Source organism: Erythranthe guttata, chromosome 7 (assembly GCF_056151865.1).
Source record: "Erythranthe guttata isolate IM_541 chromosome 7, IM_541, whole genome shotgun sequence".
Lineage (NCBI taxonomy): Eukaryota > Viridiplantae > Streptophyta > Magnoliopsida > Lamiales > Phrymaceae > Erythranthe > Erythranthe guttata.
Window position 1 is genome coordinate 13,868,238 of NC_142539.1, and position 25,670 is coordinate 13,893,907.

Sequence of the window (25,670 nt, forward strand, 5' to 3'; positions counted from 1 at the left end):
ACTTTTAACATAATTTAATTTGAAAATACCACTTTGCCCTTAAAATAGTCATATCCAATGCACATGTTTTGAATTCCGGTCAAAATAAATAAAGTATAAATGCCAATCAGTAACAAAATAATGTGTTCAGGTGCAGAAGTGCAACTTTTTTTTTTATTAAGATGACAAAGTTCAAAACGGGTCAAATTACAGGGGGTAAAGTATTATTTCCTTCAAATTTCCGTCAAAACTAGCGGAATCAAACGTGTGCTCATCACTACCGTAGCTGACGGAAGTAATTCGAGGAAAATGACCAAAAATGTCAAAATATTAAAACACGCAGGACCAAATGTGTATTTTTTAAACATATGGGACCAAATATGAAATTGTTGACAACTTAATGGGTGAAAACTATAAATTTTCCTAACTTAAAGACATTATAAGGCTTGCACATTAAAATGAAAATTTGTCGGGAATATTACAGTTTACACCCCTCAAGTTTGCACCGATTTCTTATTTGGTCCTACATGTTAACAAAAAACACATTTGGTCCCTCATGTTACAATAATTCAACATTTTTTGTAATTTTCCGTCAATTTAACGTTAATACGTCAGTTAAGGCAGTGATGGGCACAAGCTTGATTCCGTTAGTACTACCGAAAAATTGACGAAAATGACTAAAAGTGTTGAATTTTTGAATTATGAGGGACCAAATGTGTTTTTTATGAACATTGAGATCAAAATGTGAAATCAGTGCAAACTCGAGAGGTGAAAACTGTATTTTTCCCAAAAATGGTCAACTGAGGAGTGTTTATGGTAATCATGAATGCCGAAGAGGTATTTCGTAATTCAATCGCAGTTCAGGGGTTCTTTGGTAATTTACCCCTTTCAATTACAATTTTAGGGCTCCATACCCCAAAATCCTTAACCCCTCCAATTTCTGAAAAATCGGTAAATTTCTTACAGTCTCGCAATGGCAGTTTCAAACCCTCCACCATCGTTGGACATCCTCGTACGAGGTCCAGAGGGTTTAACCATTTGGGCAGGCCCACCTTTCATCAATGGCGAACCCAGCGTCAAGCTCGATAAAGTGCGATGCAGCACCACAAAATTCAGCGAGGATGGATCAAAACTCATGGCCATTCGATCCGACTCACTCATCAGCATCTACGATTGTAAGAAATTGGTTGAGATAAATTCATTACAAGTGCCCAATGTTCTCGCCGCCGCCATTTCTCCGTGCGGGACTTTTGTTCAGACATTTCAGAAATCCACTTCTCCGCAGGAGAAGAACGTCGTCGTTTGGAAAACGGAAACCGGTGAATCGGTTTATCAACTGTTTCAGAAGAACATGACCAAAGCTACATGGTAATTATATATATATATATATATATATATATATATATATATATATATATATATATATATATATATATATATATATATATATATATATATATATATATTTTGTGGGAATTTGGTTTTTAGTTTGGTAAATGATTTTTTTTTTCTTTTTTTGGTTGTGTGTTCCTATTTTTAGGCCGGTATTCAAATTTAGCTTTGATGAAGATGTGGCGTGTCGTTTGGTGACGAATGAAGTACAGTTCTTTGACCCGAAAGATTTCTCGAAAGGGGCTGTTAATCGGCTTAGAGTGCCGGGAATTGCTGCGTTCGAGCTTTCCAAGAGTCCTGGGTCGTATGTGGCAGTGTTTGTTCCGGAATCGAAGGTTTTTAATTGAATTTAGTGATTTGTGTCAATTATTACCTAAATGTTTAAATTATCCAAGTTGTCGTTTTTCTATCTTGTTTCGTTATTTGAAGTCTGGAACGAGTAATGAAATTGGTTCACACCAATTTTTCTCAAGAAAAATAAAATCGATTTGGTGCAGTGCAGTGTGGACTTGTGATTGAGATTTTGGAGAAATGTAGTGAATCAAATGTTATAGTCAGAGAAAGTTGTTTAAATCCTAATAGCTTTGAGTTTGTTAGAGACTATTGCACCTCGGAAATTACTAAATATCGAAAATGTCGCGAAAGTTAAAGAAGTTTTTTTTTTTTTTTTTGTGTAATGAAGGAACCCGCGGTGAACCATATAGGTGCACTGGGTAAACCTACACTCTCGTATAATAGCTTGCAAAGTATATGAGTGACATAAACCACACTAGGCTAACCCTGTGTGACAAGCTCGACCTAGCGACCGTTGGCAAGGGGATTCGAACTTGGGTCATTTAACCGCTAGGCAATCCCTTAAAGGATTTTTAAAATTTTGTTGCTTGTGGTTTACAGCGACCATTAAACCTCCAAAATTACTAAATATCGAACATTTCGCCAAAATTTAAAAAGTTTGTGATAAAGGATAGATGTTATATTCTATCTTTTTATTTATTATTTTTGCATAAGCTACCTTCCCTACTTGTTTAAATCAAGATCTTGTTTATGTAGGGAATGCCGGGCAGTGTTCAAATATTTTCTTGTGCAAAGGAGTTACAAAGTCAACCCATTGCCAGAAAAAGTTTCTTTAGGTGTTCGTCCGTACAACTGAATTGGAATACCGGTTCCACAGGCTTGTTGATCGTTGTTCAGTCGGATGTTGACAAAACAAATCAAAGTTACTATGGAGAGACAAAGTTGAACTATTTGACTACAGATGGAAGTTACGAAGGATTAGTGCCACTCCGTACGTGTTCAAATCCAGTTCCTTCTTATTTTATTTATTTATTTTAAAAGCTGATTTGACAATATATGTTTTTGTTAGGTAAGGAGGGCCCCGTTCACGATGTTCAGTGGTCGTACTCTGGTAAAGAATTTGCTGTTGTCTATGGATGTATCCTTTTTTTTGTTACTCGATACAGTTTTATTTTCTTTCCTTATTGTCCTGTTATTCGTTTTTACGTTTTTTGTTTGGATTGTGTGATTGATTATGTCTATTCTTCGGATTTTGGTTTTTTTGCAATTGTTGTCTTCCTTGACTAAGTACAGTTATGCCTGCAACGGCAACGATATTCGACAAGAAATGCAATCCTTTACTGGAGCTTGGGACTGGCCCATACAATACTCTTCGATGGAATCCAAAAGGGAAGTGTATCCTTAAATATAATCTAGTATTCTGCTTCATTTAGTACTCTCTCTCTCTCTCTCTCTCTCTCTCTCTCTCTCTCTCTCTCTCTCTCTCTCTCTCTCTCTCTCTCTCTCACTCACACACACACACACACACACACACACACACACACACACCTTACAGTTTCATGTACTCCTTTTTGTCCTTAATAGTGCTGTATAGTTATATGTGTGGCTGGATTTGGAAACTTACCTGGCAATATGGTACGTTCTTTCAAATAATCTTCTTTATATTGTGTCCGATACTAAAAGTTAGCTCAAATAGTTTATCTCATTTGGTATACATTTTTTGTCCTAATTGTTTTCGCAGTGTTGATTTACTTTCCCGTTCGCTTTTCCATCAGATTAGTCACTCAATTTCAAATTTACTCTGAATTTTGAAATTGCTGAAAGTATACAAAATTCCTTATTTTGTAGTCTGGAATGTTTCTTGATGTAACATTTTTTTATACTGAACTTGAGTTATATGAAATCGAGTTCTGTAATTATTGCTAAGGGTCAATTTGGTCATTTTTCTCGTAGGCATTCTGGGATTATTCGGAGAAGAAGAAATTAGGAGATACAAAAGCTGAATTATCGGTATCAAGTGAATGGTCCTCCGATGGACGATACTTTATGACTGCTACCACTGCTCCAAGACTACAGGTCGACAATGGGTATATATCTTATTTTTCTCTTTCTTTCTTTATTTATTTATTTATTTATTATGGAAAATATTTATCCTGCTCTTGACTGAAAATTTAGTGAAGTATTGTTGCTTGATTGAAAAAACCAGTTCATACATACGCGCAGTTGATTACATTTGCAATTTATTTTATAACATATCACTCCAAAACAAATGTACTTCAGCACGTATTGTAATGAATGACTCCGTAAGGCCTCGTTTGATGATTTCCGATTTCTTTTGAAGGATCAAAATATTTCACCACAATGGATCGTTGTACTTCAAGAGAATGTTCGAAAAGTTATATCAGGTTAATAAGACCTTTTATTTTTGATGCCCTTCCTTTTAATTAATTTTATTTAACTCGCCTCCTTATCCAAACAGGTGGACTGGAAACCAGAGTCACCCGATAAATTTGAAGATATTGCGGATCTTTTAACGTCTGTCGACTCTATAAAATTGGAAGAACCAGCAAAACAAGGTCTCTTGATTTGCTAACGATAATTATTCACAAAATACAATCTGATTTTGAATTTTGAATAAATGAAATTTGAAATGAAATTAAAATGTCACAGGACAAGGGTCGAAAAAAGCTGCTCAGGCTTCCACGAAAGCTGCTTCCGCCCCTTCCGTACAGAAACCTGCAGCTTATCGCCCGCCTCATGCTAAAGCAGCAGTTTCCGTTCAGGCAGAGGTACGCTGTGAAATTAATTAAATCTATATATTTTATTAAGTTTTTCATTTCGTTTTCACACAAACTACACATGTCCTTACCTTATTGGAAGAACTTATTGACTCCATTAGATCAAATTAAAAGGGTATTTGGCTAAGTTAATAAGCTGTTAAAAACACAGCTTATAAGATGTTTAAGACCTATAAGCTCTTCGAAAGTTTTTGGCAATTTTTATCAAAAAGATCTTAAAAATTCAATAAATAAGTTGTTAGAGAGAGCTTTTAAGATCTTTTTTAAAAAGTACCTCTACCCCACCTTTTAAAATCTTATAATGAGCTAAAAAAGCTTATAAGCTTATTATCAGAACACTTTAAAAATTAATTTTAAAAATAAGACGTAACAGTTTATCAACTCTTAAAAAAGCTTATCGGATGTAAGAACTTATCAGATAGTTTAAAATAAGTTTAGCCAAACACCCTCTTAAGAAATTTATCATTGGTAAAATAAAATATTGGAATATTGGAATAAGTTTTTTTCTATCCATTCTCGTGTGTATTGTGCTGTAACAATTGCTGTTTAGATCAACAATGAATGTATCCACGAAATTGCTTGTCATTGTAGAATCTAGTACAATAGAACCTCGATAAATTAATGTTCGATAAATTAATAACCTCGCTTACATAATAGTTTCTCTCGGTCCCGACTCGTTGAAAATATGTTAAATTAGTAACTCCATAATTTAATAGTTTGCTAAATTAATAGAATTTCCCTAGTCCCGACTGTATTAATTTATAGAGGTTCAACTGTATGGGAGCTATGTGAAGTCAATTACATAATTAATTAATTTTTTATCCTTAGTGTTCTTTACTAAATTAAGACTTAATCCAATGAGTATCTTTTGCGCATCCCACCAAAGCGAACACAGCCTCTAATTACTATTGACTGCCAAAAAACAAAAAAAAAAAAAAAAAGAAGGCGATGGTATGATGAATGAAGAATATCTGATTCTAAGCTAGTCTTTTATTTTTTTCGTCTGCACGTAGTTTATTTGAGCACTTTTGAAATATGATAATTCTTCGATTCAATAATTGGTAGCTATATTATTTCGAGATTTGTTTTCTCCCCTCTTACTAAAATGTTTCTTAATTTTTTTTTTCTTATGAACAGCTCTTTGGAGTAGGCCCTTCTGGGTAAGTATGCTTAGCTCTCTCTTCTTTTTTTTCTTTTTTTTTCTTTTTTTTTTCTTTCGTGTGTATCTTATTGGTTTATTGACTCTCTCTCTCTCTCTCTCTCTCTCTCTCTCTCTCTCTCTCTCTCTCTCTCTCTCTCTCTCTCTCTCTCTCCATGTTTAAACTTCAGAGAATTGAGCAAGAATGCACTGAAAAACAAGAAAAAGAGGGAAAAACAAAGGGAGAAAAAGGCTGCAGAAGATCCCTCTGCCTAATTTAACAAGTCTGGTTTGTTTTCTTGTTATTCATTAATTAATTTTGTCTCGAAAATTAACATATACTACAAGTTTTGATAAGCACGATCGATGTATTGAAACCAAATTGAATGCGTTAACTGTTAGCATTCCTTTCTTTTATATATTCGAGGAATATAAATAGGGACTTCAAATCTTCCTTATATTTTCAAATATATCCTTTTTAATATCAAATGTGGGGAAAAATACATTTTTCATCCCTTAAGTTTGCACATATTTCATATTTGGTCCCTCATGTTCAAAAAAAACACATCTGGTCCTTCATGTTTTAATAATTGAACACTTTTCGTCATTTCCGCCAGTTAAGACAGTGATGGGCAAACGCTTGATTCTGTTAGTTTTAACGGAAAATTGCCGGAAATGACTAAAAATTGTCGAATTTTTGAAAGATGAGGGACCAAATATGTTTTTTTCTCTTCAAATGTGTCTACTAGGTTCATTCGGCATGTCTAGTATCGGGGCAGTTCGGTATGTGAATTCTTAAAACTTTTAATGAGATGGATACTGAGTTACTACATGTTAGTATATTCGTTAATTATTCGTCTCTTGTTGGGGAAATTTACAGTTTTCATCCCTCAAGTTTGCAACGATTTCACATTTGGTCCCCTATGTTCACAAAAAACACATTTGGTCCCTCTTGTTTTAATAATTGTCATTTTTGGTCATTTCCGTCAATTTTACGTTAAAACCAACAGAATCAAACGTGTGCCAATCACTTCGTAACTGACGGACTAAGGGTAAATTTTGTCATATACATTAATTTTTCCTTTATTTATAATCTATCTATATCTATATCTATACTAACTATAAAAGTGGGAATGTTATGTGAGTTTCTTCCATTTTATGTGAGGACTAAAATACCCTTTTCATTAGATAATATGCCAGGTGCATGGATGATTGGATATATCATATATAATAAAAATAATAATAATAATAATAATAATAATAATAATAATAATAAAAAGAAAACGTCCATTTGTAAGGTCATACAAGGTTGATTGGGAATATCATATTAAATAATACGAACCTAATTTTTGTTTCAAGAAAATAAAAATAATAATAACCAAAATTTCAAACGGTTATGTCCACTTGTAACTGATGAAATTCTTAGCATTCATTCATTACGGAGCAACGTTTCCAAAAACCCCTTATATGGCCATGCATACAAGGATAATAGGTAGAATGATATATATTAATTGATAATAATACCAATTTTGAAATATTAAATTCTATAAATCGTTGCAATTCTTCACTATTCATTACAAGGGCACGATTCCAATTCATCTTTTAGCTGTGTACACCCCTTCGTATTATGCCCAAGAAATGAAATAGAAAAAGAAAAAAAATGTACGTCACTCAATCCTTCCTTTCCACAAACACTCAGTTGTTTATAAACAGTTTACATCCAGGTATTTTCAAAAACTCATCACTACATAAATGTATTCAGCCAGACAGATTTCAGTTATGTTTATTGCCGGTGTTTATGTTTATAATTTCTATTATCTCCATGTAATATTTGAAACTCTAGAATTACATTGATATATATATATGTATGTATATTAGGGAGATTGAGAAAGCACTGTAGATGCTCGAGGAGGTAATAGTGTTACCTTGATGATATCTACACAAACTATATATGTACTATTCGTTTCTGTACGAGTTTGTCTATCTTTTTCTTTGGCATAAATTATATCCCCATGTAGGAATTGGACACTATCCAAATTACAAATATAATAAGGTAGATACGAAGGACTAGGACTCTATTAAACACAAGTTCACTGGCCATCATAGGTTGTACCCATCTGCCAACAAATTTGTGTTTCATACAACCTTTACAAATTCTAAGGTATTGGAGTAGACTTATTCTTACGAAAATCCTAAGTTGTAAGCTTGTACTAAATCATAAAACTCTTTTTCGAACTTCATGTATGTTATAATGTATATATTGTCATGAGAATTTTGCCATGAGTATATTCAAGTGTTCCAGCTATTCGGCTATTAGAATCATTAATATACGTTTGCAGCTTCTTGTCAACCACCACTGCAGCCAAAATACATATTCAAATTAATATTTATATTAAATTACCATTGGATATAAAATATTGTTTGTTGATATTTTTTTTTTTATTTTTTTCTATTCTTGAGATAGTACAATATATGCTCACAGCCTATAGTAAAAAAAAAAACCATTCTTATCTAACGAAACTAAACAAAAAATCTCCCGAGGCAATTCTTTCTTCCCACTACCTATTTGGGTTCATTTTATTAAACATTATTCTATATTTCACTACATTTATATCATAATACGATGCCTTTTATGTCGTGTTCAAGTTATCAATGAAAAGGAGAATGTTTTTTTTAGTCAAAACATTAATTTAAAGTCGATCATGGTGGTTTCGTGAATGTTCACAAGGTTATAAATCAAAACGTCACATTCTGAAGAAACAAAAAGAAGCAAGGAGTGTTTAGCCGGTGGCACGAGACTTGAAGAGGAATTATTCAAAAGTGCAACTAAAAGTCTTCAGAGCCGGAAGTGAGACAAGTTGCGGAACAAACTTTGCTTCAAATATTTAGGAAGTTGGTTATGATCGATGAAGAAGTAAGTATGTAAACCTTTAAAAAAGTTAAATCTATTTCCAATATCAACAAAGCTAAAGATCAAAAGAACTTACTGTAGGGGGGCGAGAATTAGAATAGTAATAGTCAATGCCCACCATATTTATTTTAATTTTTTTCCCATCTGCGGCATTTAAGTTTGGACTGAATACACTTTGCACCCTTGAACTATAGCCTACGTAACACTCTTATCCCTTGAAATATCATTTCTAACACTTACCCCTCAACATCAAATATTTTATATTTTAAAACTAAAACATAATAAACATAACAATCTAATAATTATTGGCTCATAAAAATTGAAAAGTAACTAAAATTAAATTATTGAAAAAAAATAAAAAGTAATATATATTGTATAATAATGAATTTAAGAAATTAATGAACAAAAATAAATATAAATACTTACGATTACTATTATTTATGTATTGATTTCTTAAAATTTATGGATATAAAAATATTAGATTAATTGGTCCACTAACAATTATATGTTATTTATTAAATATGTACCCAGCAGTACAAGATAATATTTTTAAATTTTAAAATATTGCATTTGTCAACGGATATTTTTAGTTGTATAATTTAATTATCCTTTTAGTTATTATTCTCAATTTAAAAAAAAAAAGATATTTTAGGGAATTAGGATTTAAAATACAAATTGAATTGAGCTTTAGGGGGTAAGTGTTACAAATGATACTTTAGGGGATAAGTCTTACAGAAGGCATACATTAGGGGTGTAAATTGTATTTAACCTTTTAAGTTTTAATAGTTTGTGATTTACACAAGATTTTATATTTGATGTTTTTATTGTTTTTTCTTAGAGGGAAAATCAAAGAACCGGTACACGTACGCATACATTTTTAATATGTAAGTATCCAATTAATGTGTTTTTGGTGTTTCCAGCTTTCTGGTTAGTATTTTTCCCACAATGAGCAAATGCAACCATGACATCGTCTGATGAAGTAGCAATCATTATTATAAGGGAAAATTACGGCCACCCCTGAGGTATGGCTAAATTACGAAAAAACCCCACTTGTTTGGGTAATTACAACCACCCTTCCTTTTAAATATTTCTACATAATTTATGTAATTTGGTTATTTTCCGAACCAAATCGTATAATCAGTTCGTTAAACGGTATGAAATGTTGGCGTACCTAAATTTTGGTTCGATTTTACTTATTTAACATCCCTAAATTTACCTCTTGATGGGTTTTTTCGTAAGATAATACATAGTTGAGAGGGGTGGCTGTAATTACCCACAACAAGAGGGAGTTTTAGTAATTTGACCATAACTCAGGAAGTTGCCGTAATTTTCCCTTAGTATAATTATATCAAATATCTATTTCCGCTGAACATTACAAATGACAATAGATTGAGACAATCTGAATCTGGGGAGACTCTGAGTGCATAAAATTTTTGTTCTCACTTTTTCTTATTTTATTTATTTATTTAATTATTTATTTTTTTTAGGAAATATTGTTCTTTCTAATATATTCATAATGTAGTTAGAAATCAAAAAATTAATTGATGTATTTAGTTATGAAGTTACATTAATCCGTGTACAACATATTATGATTCATATTCTTGTTACGTGTAAGTTATGTCGCAATTTATTTGTGCTACATACTTCAATATTTAACATGTAGCTCGCAAAAATTTTAGGGCCCTTTGCATGAAACAACAAAGTTGCTATAGACAAGTCATGTTATCAGAAATACAGTTATATATGTGGTGTTTGTAAAAGCTTTTGTAAAATTATTCTCAACATTTTCGGGCTGAAAATCACTTGGAGATTGTTTGAGTACCAACTTTTGCTTGTAATCCTGTTAAAAATACATTGTTTTAAGCTAAATATAAAAAGCATCCATGCATGGACCAACTCCTCTTAAACTAAGTTGCTATAATAAGTTGCTAAAATTGATTTTTCATGGAAATAAACACTTATCGTTAACTTAACTTATAATTACCAATTCTAAAAGATTTTACAAACACCACCTTAATATAACAACATTTGCTTTGTAATATAATTTACGACAAAGACGACTATACTACTTTGTATATTTCTATTTCATTTTCAATGTTGACGTTGTCGTTTTTTATTTGATTTCCATTGTTGACATTGTCACGACACGTGCAACGCACGTGCACCTGCCTAGTACATTAAAATGGATGAACTTATTGGCGAAAGAGATATAACCCCTGAACCAAAATAATAAAAATGGTGGTCGGTCAGCGACTTATGCATAAAAACCCCTTTATAATATGTGAAAATTCGCTTTGATGAACGAAAGCAACAGTTATGTACACATGGGGAAAAAAAACAGTAATGCTATACTATAGTAGTATTTGACTTTTACACATGGGGGGAAACTTTTCGATCTCCAAGTATGACGCAAGGGATACGAGATATTAGTGAAGTGTCCAGCTGCAGCCGTCTTTCGAGGTTTGGACTTCCACTGATCAATAGGTATTCAAGCTTCTTTAGATCATTGAGTTCCCCATGATAGATTTTAAATTCACTGCAACCTTTAATTATCAACTTCCTGAGGGAAAGCCAACTGCGCATTTTCACGACTCGAGTTGCTAGAGGACAATCCTCAACAACCAACTCTTTGAGGTGGGAAGAGAATCCGAAACTTGTGACATCAATGAGGCTCAAATTCGGACAGTCTGAAATATGTAGCTTCTCAAGGGATGGAGGAATAATAAAACGAATGCTTATGAGCTGATGGCAGTGTAGAATACCCAAATGTTCTAGGTAACGGAATTTCTCGAGGCCAGATATAATACCATCACCAATATTAAATTCATTCTTGATGTTGAATAGAACGAGTTTTTGAACATTCTGCAACGGAGTTAAATGCATCAAAGGCACGCCGATTTCCATATCTTTGATAAGAACAGAACAACGTAGCCTGAAGCTAGTCAAGGACTGAAGGATCCTACTACGGCTACTGCAAACTGTCAAGTGGAGAAGAGTATTTTGACAAGATGGCATATTTTGAAGTTGAGGACAACCTTCAACGGTCAGAGTTTCGAGCCTCGGAAATAAGATGGAAGAATTGGGAAGTTCATATTTTGACCATTCGAACAACATCGGCAGGTCATAAAGGCCAAGTTTTTTCAGTGATGGAAATGTAACATCATGTTCGCCATCACGATCACCGTAAATCTCTGGACCAATGCGCTTAATGTACCTCATCCCTTTCAGCTGCAGCTCCTCGAGGCGAGGCAGCCCGCCTAGTGCTGGAAGTTTCTTACACCCACAGTCCGAAATGGAAACCTTAATTAGCTTGTACATGAATGAGATCCACCGAGGAAATTTGGAACCCATATAGCTTGTTAAATCAAGAACTTTGAGCTTCCTATTTGGCTCCAACAGTTTCAATACTTCAAAGCATTCATACTTATCGGCCATACTTTGACTACTACTGCTCCAGCTCCAGGACAATCCCAAGTGGTCGAGATTTTTATAACGCAGCACCGGATACGCGGCGTCACTAGTTCCCCATGCATTCTCGAGATTTCTGATCTCTAATCTGCCCCTGAGCTTGTTTAACCCTCGAAGATCTCCTAAGCAAGCACAGTCACTATCATTGCCCAGAACAAGCAATGGCATTGAAGTAAGATTTTTAAAGTAGCGAATTCCAGACGGCAAATGCGACAGAGACTCACACCGGTACAAATCTAAATGTCTCATTTGCGTCAGATTATGCAGTCTCTCAGGTAAAACTTTGAGATGATAACACCATGATAGATCCAGAGTTCGTAACGCTGAAAGATCGGTGATCGAATCTGGTAACATTTCAATCAGTGTATAGGAGAGATTAAGGTACCTGAGATCTTCTAATGCGCATATATCTTCTGACAACATCCGAATGCCACTGCAACTCAAATCGAGTGAGTGCAAATTCAAGAATTCAACGAGCGAGTAATCCAGAACACCGTCTAAACAAATGGTAGGTGCCAAAATCAGAGTTTCCACGTCTTCCGAGTCACAGTTCCCTGCAAATGAAAGTGTAGCAGCGTCTTCACCTATGGAGTAGATCCGACCAAGCTTCAATTCCAAGACAATTCTAGCAACGTCCTCCGCTGTTGTATGGATCAAGTCAGGCATCCGAAAATCTACGACCTCACCACAGTCATTGTAAGTCACATCAATGAAGAATGACATCGAGATCAACTGGTCAATGCAGGAATCATCAATATCACTGAAATAATGATAACAATCCAGATGTGCAATCGACATCCTAATGATCTTTTGTGTGTTGAGTGGATAACCTTTAGGAAAAATGGAGCTCAAGGCAATGCAATGCCTTAAATGTCGAGGAAGGGCCCAAACGCACAACAAAATAACAGCCGATGCATCAGGAGCGGGCAGTTGCATAACATCCGAGAAATCGACAGAAGAAACTAGTTCACGAAGCTCGGAGTGATATCTCATACAGCTTCCGAATAGTCTTAAAGAAAGCGAATCACCCCCACACAAGGCTGCCACATTTTTAGCCATGAATGGAGTTGTTACATCTTTTTCCAAATAATCATATGCAAAATGTCTATACATAGACAGAGCGGCATCCTCAGACAGTTGTGGCAACTCAAACGGTGTGCGGTTGCCGACAAGATTTGCAACATCAATGTGAGAAGTTGTGATCAAGACCACAGATCCCAAATCCACAAAGTCAAACCAGTGTTTGACCATGTGGGACCACGAATCCTTCGACATTGATTCGATTCCATCAAACACAATCAAACATCTCTCATAATGTAAAGTGTCCCTTACAATTTCATTCAATTCATCAACGTCATCTATCGAGCACGAGATACCCAATGCGGATTTTAGTATTCCGTGAGCAGCGTGAAGCAGCTTCAATTCATGTCCTTCCACCTTGACCCACGCTCGCACTTTGAACTGGTTCGTCGCCTCTCTGTCATCGTACACCATTCGAGCAAGTGTTGTCTTCCCGCTTCCACACACGCCGACAATTGGAATTACCGACAGCTGTTTTGATGTCTTGTGCGCGTCGATTACTTGGGATAAAAGCAACTTCTTCGGATCCATGTCGAAGAGGTTCGCAGAGTCGGTTACTCTTACAACAGGATTGATGAATTCATCAACATGTGGAGTGTCCTCGAAAATCTTTTGCAGCACATCATTGTAATCCGTGGCCGATTCCTTGTGATGCACGATTTCGAAAATGTTGCGCAGCGAATCAAGGAATGATTTTGCTGAAGCCTCCATATCAGGATTATTTTCTGTGTTTACTTTTGGGTGTATGAACTAGAGAGAGAGAGAGAGAGAGAGAGGGGTAATGAACTGGCTCAGCTGTTTATTCATTGATTGATCAACAACCACACAAAAGAAGTCAACCCTTTAGAACAAGGAGGAATTTTAAAATTCAAATGACCAATGTTGTTAGAACCGGCCGTGACCCGGCGATAAAGCGGTCCGGTCTGATATCTAAAATCGGAAAAATTGAAAATGGGGTCAAATGATCAAAATCTGGTTCGACTGGATAAAACCGAAAACCGACGAGTCAATCAAGGAACCCGGTTTTCGGCCAAAACGTCTCGAATCACCGTTGAGTTGGTTATTTGTGGTTAGATTTGAGCGAACCTTCACATACTTCGTAGTGGGTGGCCGGGTCTAGTCATGAGTGGTCGAAAGATTGTCGGATATGATCATGGGTGATCAAATATGGTGGCCGATTGCCGGATTTGAAGAATTAAAAGTGGAAAAATATAGAGTATATAAAATATAGTAAAAAGTGAGGCGAAATAAATACTAAGTGGGAGATAAAAAATATAAACAAAATAATATTTTTAAAACATCTATATAATATATAAAAGTTGAATTGCATAGCTAATTGATTGACATTTGGCAATTTCAATTGATGACATGTCTTCAATTTCATCCCAAGTGGCGAATTGGTTGGTCGAAATAAATCATCAAAAAACATGTCATCATTTTCCAAAATTAAAGATAGTTAAATATGTTTAATTATTTTATTAATATATTTATATCCTACCATATATAAAATGCTCTAAATATATCAACTTTTTTGAAAACCCTAAATAAATTTATTTTTGAATTTAATTTTATAAATAATTTAATTTTAATTTAGTTAAATTCGATTTAAAATCTTCTCTTATTATAATTGGATGATTGGTGGTGTTACGAATTTTTTTAATTTTAATTCATAAACTTGGATTTATATTAAAACAAATATTGTAGAATAAATTATTTGATATTATACATTTTACATGAACATGACTAGAGAATATGTATTTTTTTTTACTAATTTACTATTATATATTAATATTATCTATAAAAAAAAGATAGATATGTGTTTGAATTTACTATCTTGCGAAAATTGACACTATTTGTTATGCCATGTGTAGAGTAATATACTCCCACTTATTTATCACATTGAAAATTATACTACATGAATTTCATGTTATTATTTAAATAATTATTTTTTTCTTCACTGAAGAATCCAGTGACAATAAATTTTACGATTGATTTAACTTTTTAAATTATATACTAATTAAAATACGAATTTTATCATGATTATACTAATAAATTGAATGACCTAAGCTAAGTTTAATCAATTGATAAAAAAATGAATTGATTTTATATATTTCAAAATATAATAATTCTAAATCTTTGGTATTAAATTCATTTTTATTTAATGGCTAACATTAATAATATCAATTGTTTTGTTTAAAATGTATAATGATCGTATATACTATATATTGTATTCCACTAATAAGGATTTCATTATGACTCTAATAAATATAATTATGGAAATATCTAGATCAACACTAACCCAAAAGTATCAAAATGAGTTTGCAAATATTTATGTGCTATTTAATATTTTATTTTGATATTTATATAAATGTATTTGCTCCAACCATAGGTATTAAATCGTTGTTAATTAAATATATCTAATTGCCACATGTTATTTTCTAAATGGACACTGAGGTGGTTGAATTCATAACTCATGTTTGATATTTTATTCACCATGATTGCATAATGTATTTTTACATTTGAAAGATGAAATATCAAAATACCTCATTTCATAAATCTAATGGAATTAAAAATTACTATTTTGGAGAATAAAAATGGTGGTTAAATGTTTTGATAGCTCATTTAATAATCTCACTAGAAGTGCTCTTGCCGTATATAGTTTATATTAATAATTTACCTAATGTTTGTTTCCCTCTTACATCAACCGCTTATGGTATGATTTTTGAAGGAATTTTTTTATTACGTGAAATATTCCAATAATGCTTATTATACCCTGCACACACGACATTTCTTTATGGTACTTTTTAAATACAAAAATTACCCTCAGGTGAACTTTACACGAAATATTTATTCTTCTTAAATAACACTTTCACAATTTTTTATTATTACCATGACCACCCCTGAGGGTAATTTTTAAGTTTAAAAAATATGATAAAAGAAATGTCCCGTCTGCAAGGGTAGACTCCATATTTTTTGGGATATTATATAGAATAAAAAAGATTCCGTACAAAAATCACACCATAAGGGGGTTGTGTAAGACATAGACAAACATAAGGGGAATTTTAGTAATCACCGATAAGTGGGGGTGTTTTCTGTAATTTAGTCTAAGTTCAGGAGGATTTTCATAATTTATCTTATTAACAATGATTATTGTTCTTTTACGTCTTAATGTTTGCTTATACCCTTATAATATTTTATATAATTTTAATGTCAATTTGATAATATAATTAAATATTAATTTCTAATATATTTAATATGTGTTTTTTTATGGTTCAACTACCACACATAAGAAATTTGATATAAATGTTCGAGATTGAATAGAATTATTTTTTTTATACTAAATAATAGATCATTGCAAAAACAATTGTTGCAAAATTAGAATTTTTGATTATAATTATAATTATAATTATAATTCTTTGAATTAGTATTAGTATTAATACTAGAAATAGGATTCAAATTGTAATTATGATTAATATAATATTAGGATTAGAATTATAATTAAGATTATGATTATGCTTAGTACGATAATTAGTGACATGTATTAGTATTAGGATTATGATTAGCATTAAGTTTGGGATTAGAATTATAATTAAGATTAGAATTAGAATTAACACTAGCATTAGCATTAACATTAGTATTATTAGTATTAAAATTATTAGGCTTATGATTAGTGTTAGGAATAGGATTATGATTAGGATTAGGATTAGAACTATGATCAGTGTTATGAATAGAATTAGGAATACGATAAGGATTTGGATAATATTAGAATTACAATCATAATTAGCATTAGCATAATAATTAGCATATCTAGATTACATTAGCATCAAAATTACTATTAGCATTAACATTAACAATATTAACATATTAGTATTAGTAATAGTATTAATAATAGTATTAGTTGTAATATTAGTATTAGTAATAGTATTAGTATTGGTATTAGTATTAGTATTAGTATTAGTATTAGTATTAGTATTAGTATTAGTATTAGTATTAGTATTAGTATTAGTACAAATATTAGTAGTAACATAAGTATCTGTATCAATATTATTATTGGTATCAGTATAAGTATCAGTATCAGTATGAGTACCACAATATCTATCAGTACCAGTATCAGTATCATTATTAGTATCGGTATCAGTATCAGTATCAATATCAATATCAGTATCAGTATCAGTATCAGTATCAGTATCGGTATCGGTATCGGTATCGATATCAGTATCAATATATGTATATGTATCATTAGCATTAGATCATTAGCAATAAAATTAGTTTTAGCATTTATATTAGTATTAGTAATAGTAAGTATTATTACTAATATTAGTATTAATATCAGGATAAGTATCCGTATCAGTATTAGTATCAATATCAGTACCAGTATCAGTACCAGTATATGTATCAGTATCGATATCAGTTTCAGTATCAATATCAGTATGAGAATCAATATTAGTATCAATTTTAGTATCAGTATCAATATCAGTATCAGTATCAATATTAGTATTAGTATCAGTATTATTAGTATAATATTAGTATTAGTATTACTATTTTTATCGGCATCAATATCAGTATGAGTAACAATATTAGTATCAGTATTAGTATGAGTATCATAATTAGTAATAATATTCGTATTAATATTAATATTACTATGAGTATCAATATGACTATCAACATCAGTATCAGTATCAGTATCAATATCAGTATCAATGTCAGTATCAGTATCACTATCAATATCAGTATTTGAATCAATATCAGTAAGTATTAGTATTAGTATTAGTATAAGTATTAGTATTAGTATTAGTATTAGTATTATTATTAGTATTAGTATTAGTATTAGTATTAGTATTAGTATTAGTATTAGTATTACTATTAGTATTAGTATTAGTATTAGTATTAGTATTAGTATTAGTATTAGTATTAGTATTAGTATTAGTATTAGTATTAGTATTAGTATTAGTATTAGTATTAGTATTAGTATTAGTATTAGTATTAGTATTAGTATTAGTATTAGTATTAGTATTAGTATTAGTATTAGTATTAGTATTAGTATTAGTATTAGTATTAGTATTAGTATTAGTATTAGTATTAGTATTAGTATTAGTATTAGTATTAGTATTAGTATTAGTATTAGTATTGGTATTGGTATTGGTATTGGTATTGGTATTGGTATTGGTATTGGTATTGGTATTGGTATTAGTATTTGTATTAGTATTAGTATTAGTATTAATATTAGTATCAGTATTAATATTAGTATTAGTATTAGTATTCGCATTAGTATTGATATTCGTATTAGTATTAGTATTAGTGTTAATATTAGTATTAGTATTAGTATTAGTATTAGTATTAGTATTAGTATAAGTATTAGTATTAGTGTTAGTATTAGTATTAGTGTTATAGCAATAGTATTAGGATTAATATTAGTATTAGTATTAGTATTAATATTAGTATTAGTATTAGTATTGGTATTGGTATCAGTATTGGTATTGGTATTAGTATTATTATTAGTATTAGTATTAGTATTAGTATGTGTATCGATATTGATTAGTATCAGTATTAGTATTGATATTAATTAGTATAAGTATTAGTATCAATATTAATATCAAAATTGGTATCAGTATTGGTATCCATATTGGTATCGGTATTGATATCAGCATTGGTATCAATAAGGACGTATACATCTTATCTCTTTTGCAATATTTATAAGTTGTATTGTTGTTTGAGCAATTTGCATCACTAATTAAACGTCATTAGTTATAAACTTACAGGTTATTTGAATATCTATTTTGTTACTTCTCTCCTACCATGTTTGTTGTTAATTTAGTTATTTTGCAAAATATTGACATTGTGTAGTAGGTTGCATTCCTCGAACTAGAGTTATACCATATATTTTAAATGATTTCACTTAATCTTCATATCGTGTTTGCGCGCTTCACGTTTTCTTCTTTAGAATATTTAATTTAATCTCATATGTTAAAATTCTGAAATAAGAGATAAAGTTTATGGTTTTTTTTTTATTTTCTTCCATTTTGTTTACTTGAATTGCTATTGTTATAAAGAGATAGTCGTTTACATATTATTATTTTTCTCATTTTAAAACTGACATCCGTGCAACGCACGGGTGAAGAACTAGTTAAAATTAATAAAATAATGGCATATTAAAAATATAAAAAAAACCCAATTAAAACGGTTGGACCCTATAAATCCATGACCCAAATTCCATGCGAGTATAATGTATAAGTGATGTGAAGCGAATAAGAAATTGTATTACTAAAATTAAAATACGAAAATTTTAATTTCTTGTTTCTCTCTCTTTGGACTTTACGCATCTGCTCTCGGCCATGGCTGCACTGTTTCCTAGCTACCTCGGTCAGTTTTTTTCTCAAATATCCTTCTGTTAATTTCAAACTTTTGCTTATGGTTTATGACTTACTTCTTTTAGTATTTTTAAGATTTTCTCACATATCCTTCTGTTATAATCAAAACCCAGCTTAATTGATTTGAATATGGTGGATCTTATGTGAATTTGTGTATGGAAATTTGTGACCGTTGAAATTATGGGGTTGGTTTTTCAATTGTACAATATCATAAAAGAAATTTAAACTTGGAAATTGTATATATATATATATATATATATATATATATATATATATATATATATATATATATATATATATATATATATGCTTGAGTAGCGGTATTTTCGTCATATTTTGGAAAAAAATGTAATGTGAGGGGGGTTTTTGTATTTACGTGTAGTACATGAGGTATATGATACAAAGTTCATAATATAGGGGTGTTTTTGTATTTAACCCAATTTTTTTTTTTGATATAATTGTGATTGTTCATTAAAATTGAAAGATGATTGAACACACCCATTTCAAATATAAGAGGTTACAAGGATGGTTGAGTTAGTGGACCCAAGTTCGATTCACGATGTCCACACTTTGTTGGTTGAGCTCATCGTACAAGGTTTACCCAAAAAAAATTAACTCTCTCGTGTGTGGTTTTGTGTGCATTTGCACGACGGTATCTCGTGTGTGGTTTCGTCGCACAAGGTTTATCCAGAGCAATCTACAAGGGATTTTAGTTGATATTCCTCAATAATCAAGACATAAAAAACGCAAAAAGTAATAACATTAGATATATACTTTATGTATTAGTAATTGGAGACGAAACACCATGTCGACTAGAGGATATGACATGAAAGAAGGGGTTGGATTTGCTATTTTTGGGGGAAAGTTCTAATTTTGATCCTCCGTTGGTCTACTTAGGGATTTAGTGCTCTAAGTTGTCCTATTTCAGTTTGACATACAATAACGTTGCACTTTTAGCATTTTTGATCCTATTTTGCTTGAAGTTTTTATTTTATGATGCGAAAGACAGATTTGACGGATTTTGCTTATATGGAAACATATTCTTTTTTTGAAATTGTCATCTAACTTAGGCTTGATAGAGTTTTGATCATGTGAGATGACAGAGTTTATAAACCAAGGCTAGAGGAGCATTCATAACTTTTAAGATCACATATAAATAAGTTTTTCCTTGATTGCTAACCACGTCATTAATCAATGGGTAGAATTAGAAAATCGAGCGAAATAGGACAAAAACTGCTAAATTTGCATAGCTATTGCATGTAAAATTGAAATAGAACAGCAAACTTGGATGGCTAAATTCTTAAATAGACCCGCATAAAGAACCAAAATTACAGTTTTCCCTATTTTACAAGAGGTAATTAGTTTAAATTAAATTAAATTCTTCCATATACTTGTGTTTGGATGTACATGATGTCAGAACCACCTAGGCTTTCGGGCCTGTCCGTATGACGAGGTTTAATAATGTATTAGTGTCTTATGTTATTTGGTAGCACAACTATTTTCTTAGCTGGATTAGTGAAATATGTTGATAAGACCCTTAAAATGCAGGCACTTTAAGTGAAGGATTTTCAAAGGAAACAAAGAAATACGAATCCAAGAAAGCGGTGGAAACATACACCGACAAACTTCTCAACCGTTTGTCCGTCCTACTTTTTCACATCGACAAACAGATAGATAAAGTACTTCTGCAAGGTCAATTTCTACCTAAGAAATTAAACATATGGCCATTGGAGGCTCGAGCGTTGAAATGTCAAGTGAGTGATCTCATACAGAAGCAACGAAACAAAAAGGGAGATTTGCAAATACGGGAAGAGCTGGTAGCGGTAGGCATCGAAATGATCAATCAGCTCAAGAGATGCCCATTCAAAGATGAATATATGTATGACAAACCAATCCCGGAAATCGTACGAAAACATGAAAAACAGGACCCTAAAAGAAAGGCGCATCAGTACACAAGTGGAACCGAATCCGATTCACAACAATCGGTTAAATTAGCCTCTTATGAGGAGTACTCCATAAGCCAAAGTGGTGGTAGACGGTGCAATCGCGAGGGTTGCTCTCGTACAGAAAGAGGTAGGTCCGGCCTGTGCATTCGCCACGGAGGCGGGAGAAGGTGCGAGATGGAAGGCTGTACCAAGAGTGTCGAGGCCAATTCCGACCTCTGTATATCTCACGGTGGTGGCCGGATATGCCAACACCCGGAGTGCACAAAAGGCGCTTATGGAAGCACTGTGTTCTGCAAAGCACACGGCGGTGGGAAAAGATGTACGTCCCGAGGATGCACGAAACCCGTGCACATGGGAACTTCGTTTTGCGTTAGTCACGCTACTCCAATCACAGATTTTGAATCTATTACTGAAGACCAAAATGTAGTGCAATCTACAGCTGTAAGTATTGAAGATGGTGGAAGTATGCCGATTCCTACGAGTGATTCCGATTCACGGACACCGGTTGAATCAGCCTCGCATGGGGAAATTCAGGTTGTGCCCGATACTGATGAGATGTCCAAACTTATGCCAGAAAAGGAACATTATTTGGTGAGTATGAAGGACAACATTATAAATCTAGAACTGGATCAACAAACTTTTTTAATTGCCGATTGTCCATCATCATTATCAGGACAAGGCGTGCTAAATCTCGTAGAACAAGACTTGTGTCTGCTACCCGAGACATCAGAATACACAAGTTGTTATCTTTGTTTCCTCCAAAAGAACGACCGCCTAACCCATATCCACGACTCGTTTTTCCAAACCATGCCCGATCTTGTTTTTCTTGACATGTCGGATACTAGGATCAGGATCTTGCCTAGTTCACTTTTCGGCCTTTCCAAACTTAAGGTGCTTCTGTTGAGAAACTGTCTTTCTCTTGACAATCTTCCACCTGAAATACGTGAACTCGCGAATTTGGAAGTGCTCGATCTCTCAGGCAGTGAACTCTATGACCTGCCTGATGAAATTGGCGAACTTACGCTTCTAAGGCATATGCAGCTCTCGTTTTATGGACCTGATGATGAAAGTGAATATGCCCATTTGCCACCCCGGCTGGTTTCTCCCGGTTTTTTATCAGACATCGAGAAATTGGAAACTCTAACCATTTCAGTGCACCCCGATGACCACCGCTGGACAAAGATCGCCGAACCGATATCAAAGGACATTGGCGTGTTGGAGAATCTCAGTTATCTTCAGTTCTACTTTCCACAAGTTCAAATGTTTGAAGATTTTATTGAAAGGAGCTCTTCTTGGTGCAAGGGAACATTAATCAAGTTCAAATTCGTCGTTGGCCGCGATGTGAAAAGAATAGCATCTCGAGTACCGAACGAGATTGAACTAACGTTCCACGAAGAAAGACAGTCCTTGAGATTTGTGAATGGGAATGAAAAGGTACCTCAAGTGATTCAAACTGTACTTGCGCGCGCCACATCATTCTACCTGGATCATCACATGAAAGTCAAAAGCTTGTCGGAATTCGGGATTTCCATGTTCAAGTTACTAAAGTTTTGCCTGTTGAGGGAGTGCCCGAAAATCCAGTCGATCATAGGCAACAATTCGACCGAAGGTGCGTTTCCATGCTTGGAACATTTGAGTATCTATTATTTGTGGGAGCTGGAGTATATATGCAAATCACCTTCGGTCAAGGGAAGCTTTCCGGCACTTACTCATCTAACAGTCAGCACGTGTCGTAAGCTAAAATTCGTACTCTGGGAATCGATGCTTCCAAGTCTTTCCAACTTGAAGGAACTCGTGGTTGAAGAGTGCGAATCCGTCGAGAAAATAGTTAGACAAGAAAAGGAGAAAGTCAACACTAACAACAATGCTGAAATGCTTCCTGAATTAAGAAAACTTGTACTTCAGAACTTGCCTGAGTTGGTTACTCTTGGAAATGGACTGTGTTTATCAGAAGACAAACTTGATATTAATGGCTGTCCCAAGTTCGTAAAGAATTCGCGGCCCAAGGAACAATCAGTCGTAAAGCAGAGGAAGTTTCTTCTTTCTTTAAAGGCTGCCCTTCAATTCAAGTGATATGATCTACGAGAACTATCTGTATTGGTACTCTTATATTTCATTGTGTATTTGCACTTATAGTAGTACCACAAAGGGGTAATGTGCAAAACCGTGAAAACACAAGGGGCTTAAGTGCTATTTACCCTATAAACAATCATTTACGGGAAAATACAGTTTTCATCCCTCAAGTTTGCAGTGATTTCACATTTGGTCCTCAATGTTCATAAAAAACACATTTGGTCCCTCATATTTCAAAAATTCAATATTTTTAGTCATTTCCCTCAATTTTCCGTTAGTACCAACGAAATCAAGCTTGTTAAACTATGTAACATGACTACACGAGGGACCAAATGTATTTTTGTGAACATGAGGACTAAATGTGAAATCGGTGCAAACTCGAGATGCGTAAACTGTAATTTCCCCAATCATTAACCTAAAAGGACATAAGGGATTCTCTATTGCCTAAAAGTCCATCAAAGATATAAATACGCCTGAAATTCTAATTCAGATGATGGAACTATGGCGGTGGTGGCGACGTCAATAAAAGGGATGGTTATGGAGGCAAGGAGGTGGCGGCTATGGTGGTGTGAGCTCAGGTCTATGGTAGGAGGTTGCGGTTATGGCGGCTAGGGTTTAATTTGGTTGGCGGTTAGGTTTTAGTAGATAGGGTTTGACGGCGACTAGGGAGTTGTTGATTGTTAGGGTTTGGCGTCAGCCGGATTAGTTGGATGTTATGGTTTGACGGTGGTTGAAACATGTTGGGTGTTAGATTATGGCGGCGATTTTTGGGAGCTGTTGGGTAATAGGGTTTGGAATAGTATACCATAGTACATCATAGTACACCTAGGGCCCTTTTGGTTCGTGGGATAAGGGGTGATTGACAGATTAGTCACCCCTAATCCCGTGTTTGGTTCGAGTGACAGAAACCCGTTATTGACACAGGGCCCGGTATTGAATCACCCAAATAGGTGATAACTTGTCCCACCTCAATAGGTGTGACTAAATTATCCAGGAAGGATTAGTTTTGTGAAAGTACAAAAAAGCCCCCCATTCATAGAAAAATTACAACTTAGCTGTGTATAAAAGCTAAAAAAATCCCTCTTTCTCAGACCAACAAAAACGTGAATGTGCCCTAAGGCCTCTCAAGGTTTTCTTTTTCTTCCTCTTCTTTGCTTTTTATGTGCTAATTAAAGAAAAGGGGAATAAGAGCCGTAATTTTTACTCGTCATCGATGGACTTCTAATTTTGGAAGCAAATACGTTATACAGGGATTTGCATTCCTCATTGTTATATCTGGCGGGAAGATTCGTTGGAGCTCAACAAACTTTGTGAAGTCGTGAAAGTTTCTTCCCGGAAATATGTTTATCGGCGACGAATTTCAAGCCGGTGTGTTGAATTTTCCCAAATTTGATTTTGGTGTTTTATGGATAGCTTATGCGTCACCGTTTTGAAACCCTAGGCCATCTCAGTGATGTGATTCTACTTAATTATCCGTATTTTCTTCAATTGGTGAATTTGTGTAGTTTAATAAATGCGAATTTTCAACCTTAACTCATACACGGGGTTATTTTCTGGTTAGCTGGGGAACAACGCCCTTTTTTTTCGTTTTTGTTTTCCGATTTTTTGTTTGTTTCTATCAAATTGTAAACTAAAGTAATGACCTTTCTTCCCTTGAAATCAAACTCGCTCAGTAAGATGATATGTTTTTAATTGTATCAGAGAGTTGCTGATGTTCTGTCTTTATTATTATTATTTTTTTAAATAGATATTGAAGTGTTACCGAATATATTGCAGAGGAAGTATGCACTATTATGAGGAAGTTTACAAGGTAAATGTATCTTATTTAGGTTGGTTGTTGGAATTGCATCTCTAATTTCTCAGATACAGGTATAACCGTACATGTAATAATGTAATTAAGCCGTTTGCATCCCTTTTGTATTATTTGGGCAGTACTTCGATATTTTAACTGTTGAGTATTTGGGGTCTCTTTTTTTTCTTGAAATTTATTTTAGTATATTCAAACAGAAGAGAATGAAGGCCATAATTTTGAGTCGTGATCAATGGATTTATGCTTGACCGTTCCATGTAAATCAAATTGAAATTGGAGTAAGACAATAGGCAGATAGTGAATTAAAATTTGATTTGAGAAAAAAAATGGTTCTTTCTGTTTTCTAGAACTATTGGCTTTTCGTTTGAGAACAATTGACAAAATTATTGGAATATATTTTTTTTTATGTAAAA

At 33.3% G+C, this 25,670-nt stretch overlaps 3 protein-coding genes across 3 annotated transcripts; 2 read left to right on the top strand and 1 right to left on the bottom strand.

Moving 5' to 3' along the window:
* The first annotated feature begins 825 nt into the window (after positions 1 to 825).
* Positions 826 to 6,069, top strand: LOC105953993 (Eukaryotic translation initiation factor eIF2A family protein). The gene is made up of 12 exons (XM_088820997.1): positions 826 to 1,347; positions 1,520 to 1,706; positions 2,422 to 2,656; positions 2,735 to 2,803; positions 2,959 to 3,060; positions 3,260 to 3,300; positions 3,619 to 3,752; positions 4,007 to 4,070; positions 4,145 to 4,241; positions 4,336 to 4,454; positions 5,601 to 5,623; positions 5,793 to 6,069. The coding sequence occupies exons 1-12, from the start codon at positions 953 to 955 to the stop codon at positions 5,875 to 5,877; spliced, it is 1,551 nt and encodes a 516-aa protein (XP_088677123.1). The 5' UTR covers positions 826 to 952; the 3' UTR covers positions 5,878 to 6,069.
* A 4,813-nt stretch (positions 6,070 to 10,882) lies between these two features.
* On the bottom strand, positions 10,883 to 13,771 carry LOC105953859 (putative disease resistance protein RGA4). Its single transcript, XM_012977539.2, has one exon. The coding sequence runs from the start codon at positions 13,769 to 13,771 to the stop codon at positions 10,883 to 10,885; it is 2,889 nt and encodes a 962-aa protein (XP_012832993.2).
* A 5,582-nt stretch (positions 13,772 to 19,353) lies between these two features.
* LOC148769763 (uncharacterized) lies at positions 19,354 to 23,692 on the top strand. Its single transcript, XM_088820998.1, has 2 exons — positions 19,354 to 19,420; positions 20,977 to 23,692. Exons 1-2 carry the CDS (start codon positions 19,393 to 19,395, stop codon positions 23,445 to 23,447), a joined length of 2,499 nt encoding a protein of 832 aa, XP_088677124.1. The 5' UTR covers positions 19,354 to 19,392; the 3' UTR covers positions 23,448 to 23,692.
* Positions 23,693 to 25,670: the final 1,978 nt, after the last annotated feature.

What these genes read in the sequence shown, in the direction of transcription:
- LOC148769763 (XM_088820998.1), top strand. Translation starts at nt 19,393, where the DNA reads ATGGCTGCACTGTTTCCTAGCTACCTCG. An exon ending in ACTGTTTCCTAGCTACCTCG is followed by an intron (nt 19,421 to 20,976) that starts GTCAGTTTTTTT and finishes CTTAAAATGCAG; the next exon opens with GCACTTTAAGTGAAGGATTT.
- LOC105953993 (XM_088820997.1), top strand. Translation starts at nt 953, where the DNA reads ATGGCAGTTTCAAACCCTCCACCATCGTTGGACATCCTCGTACGAGGT. An exon ending in CGAAGGATTAGTGCCACTCC is followed by an intron (nt 2,657 to 2,734) that starts GTACGTGTTCAA and finishes TGTTTTTGTTAG; the next exon opens with GTAAGGAGGGCCCCGTTCAC. An exon ending in CAGTTTCCGTTCAGGCAGAG is followed by an intron (nt 4,455 to 5,600) that starts GTACGCTGTGAA and finishes TCTTATGAACAG; the next exon opens with CTCTTTGGAGTAGGCCCTTC.
- LOC105953859 (XM_012977539.2), bottom strand. Translation starts at nt 13,771, where the DNA reads ATGGAGGCTTCAGCAAAATCATTCCTTGATTCGCTGCGCAACATTTTC.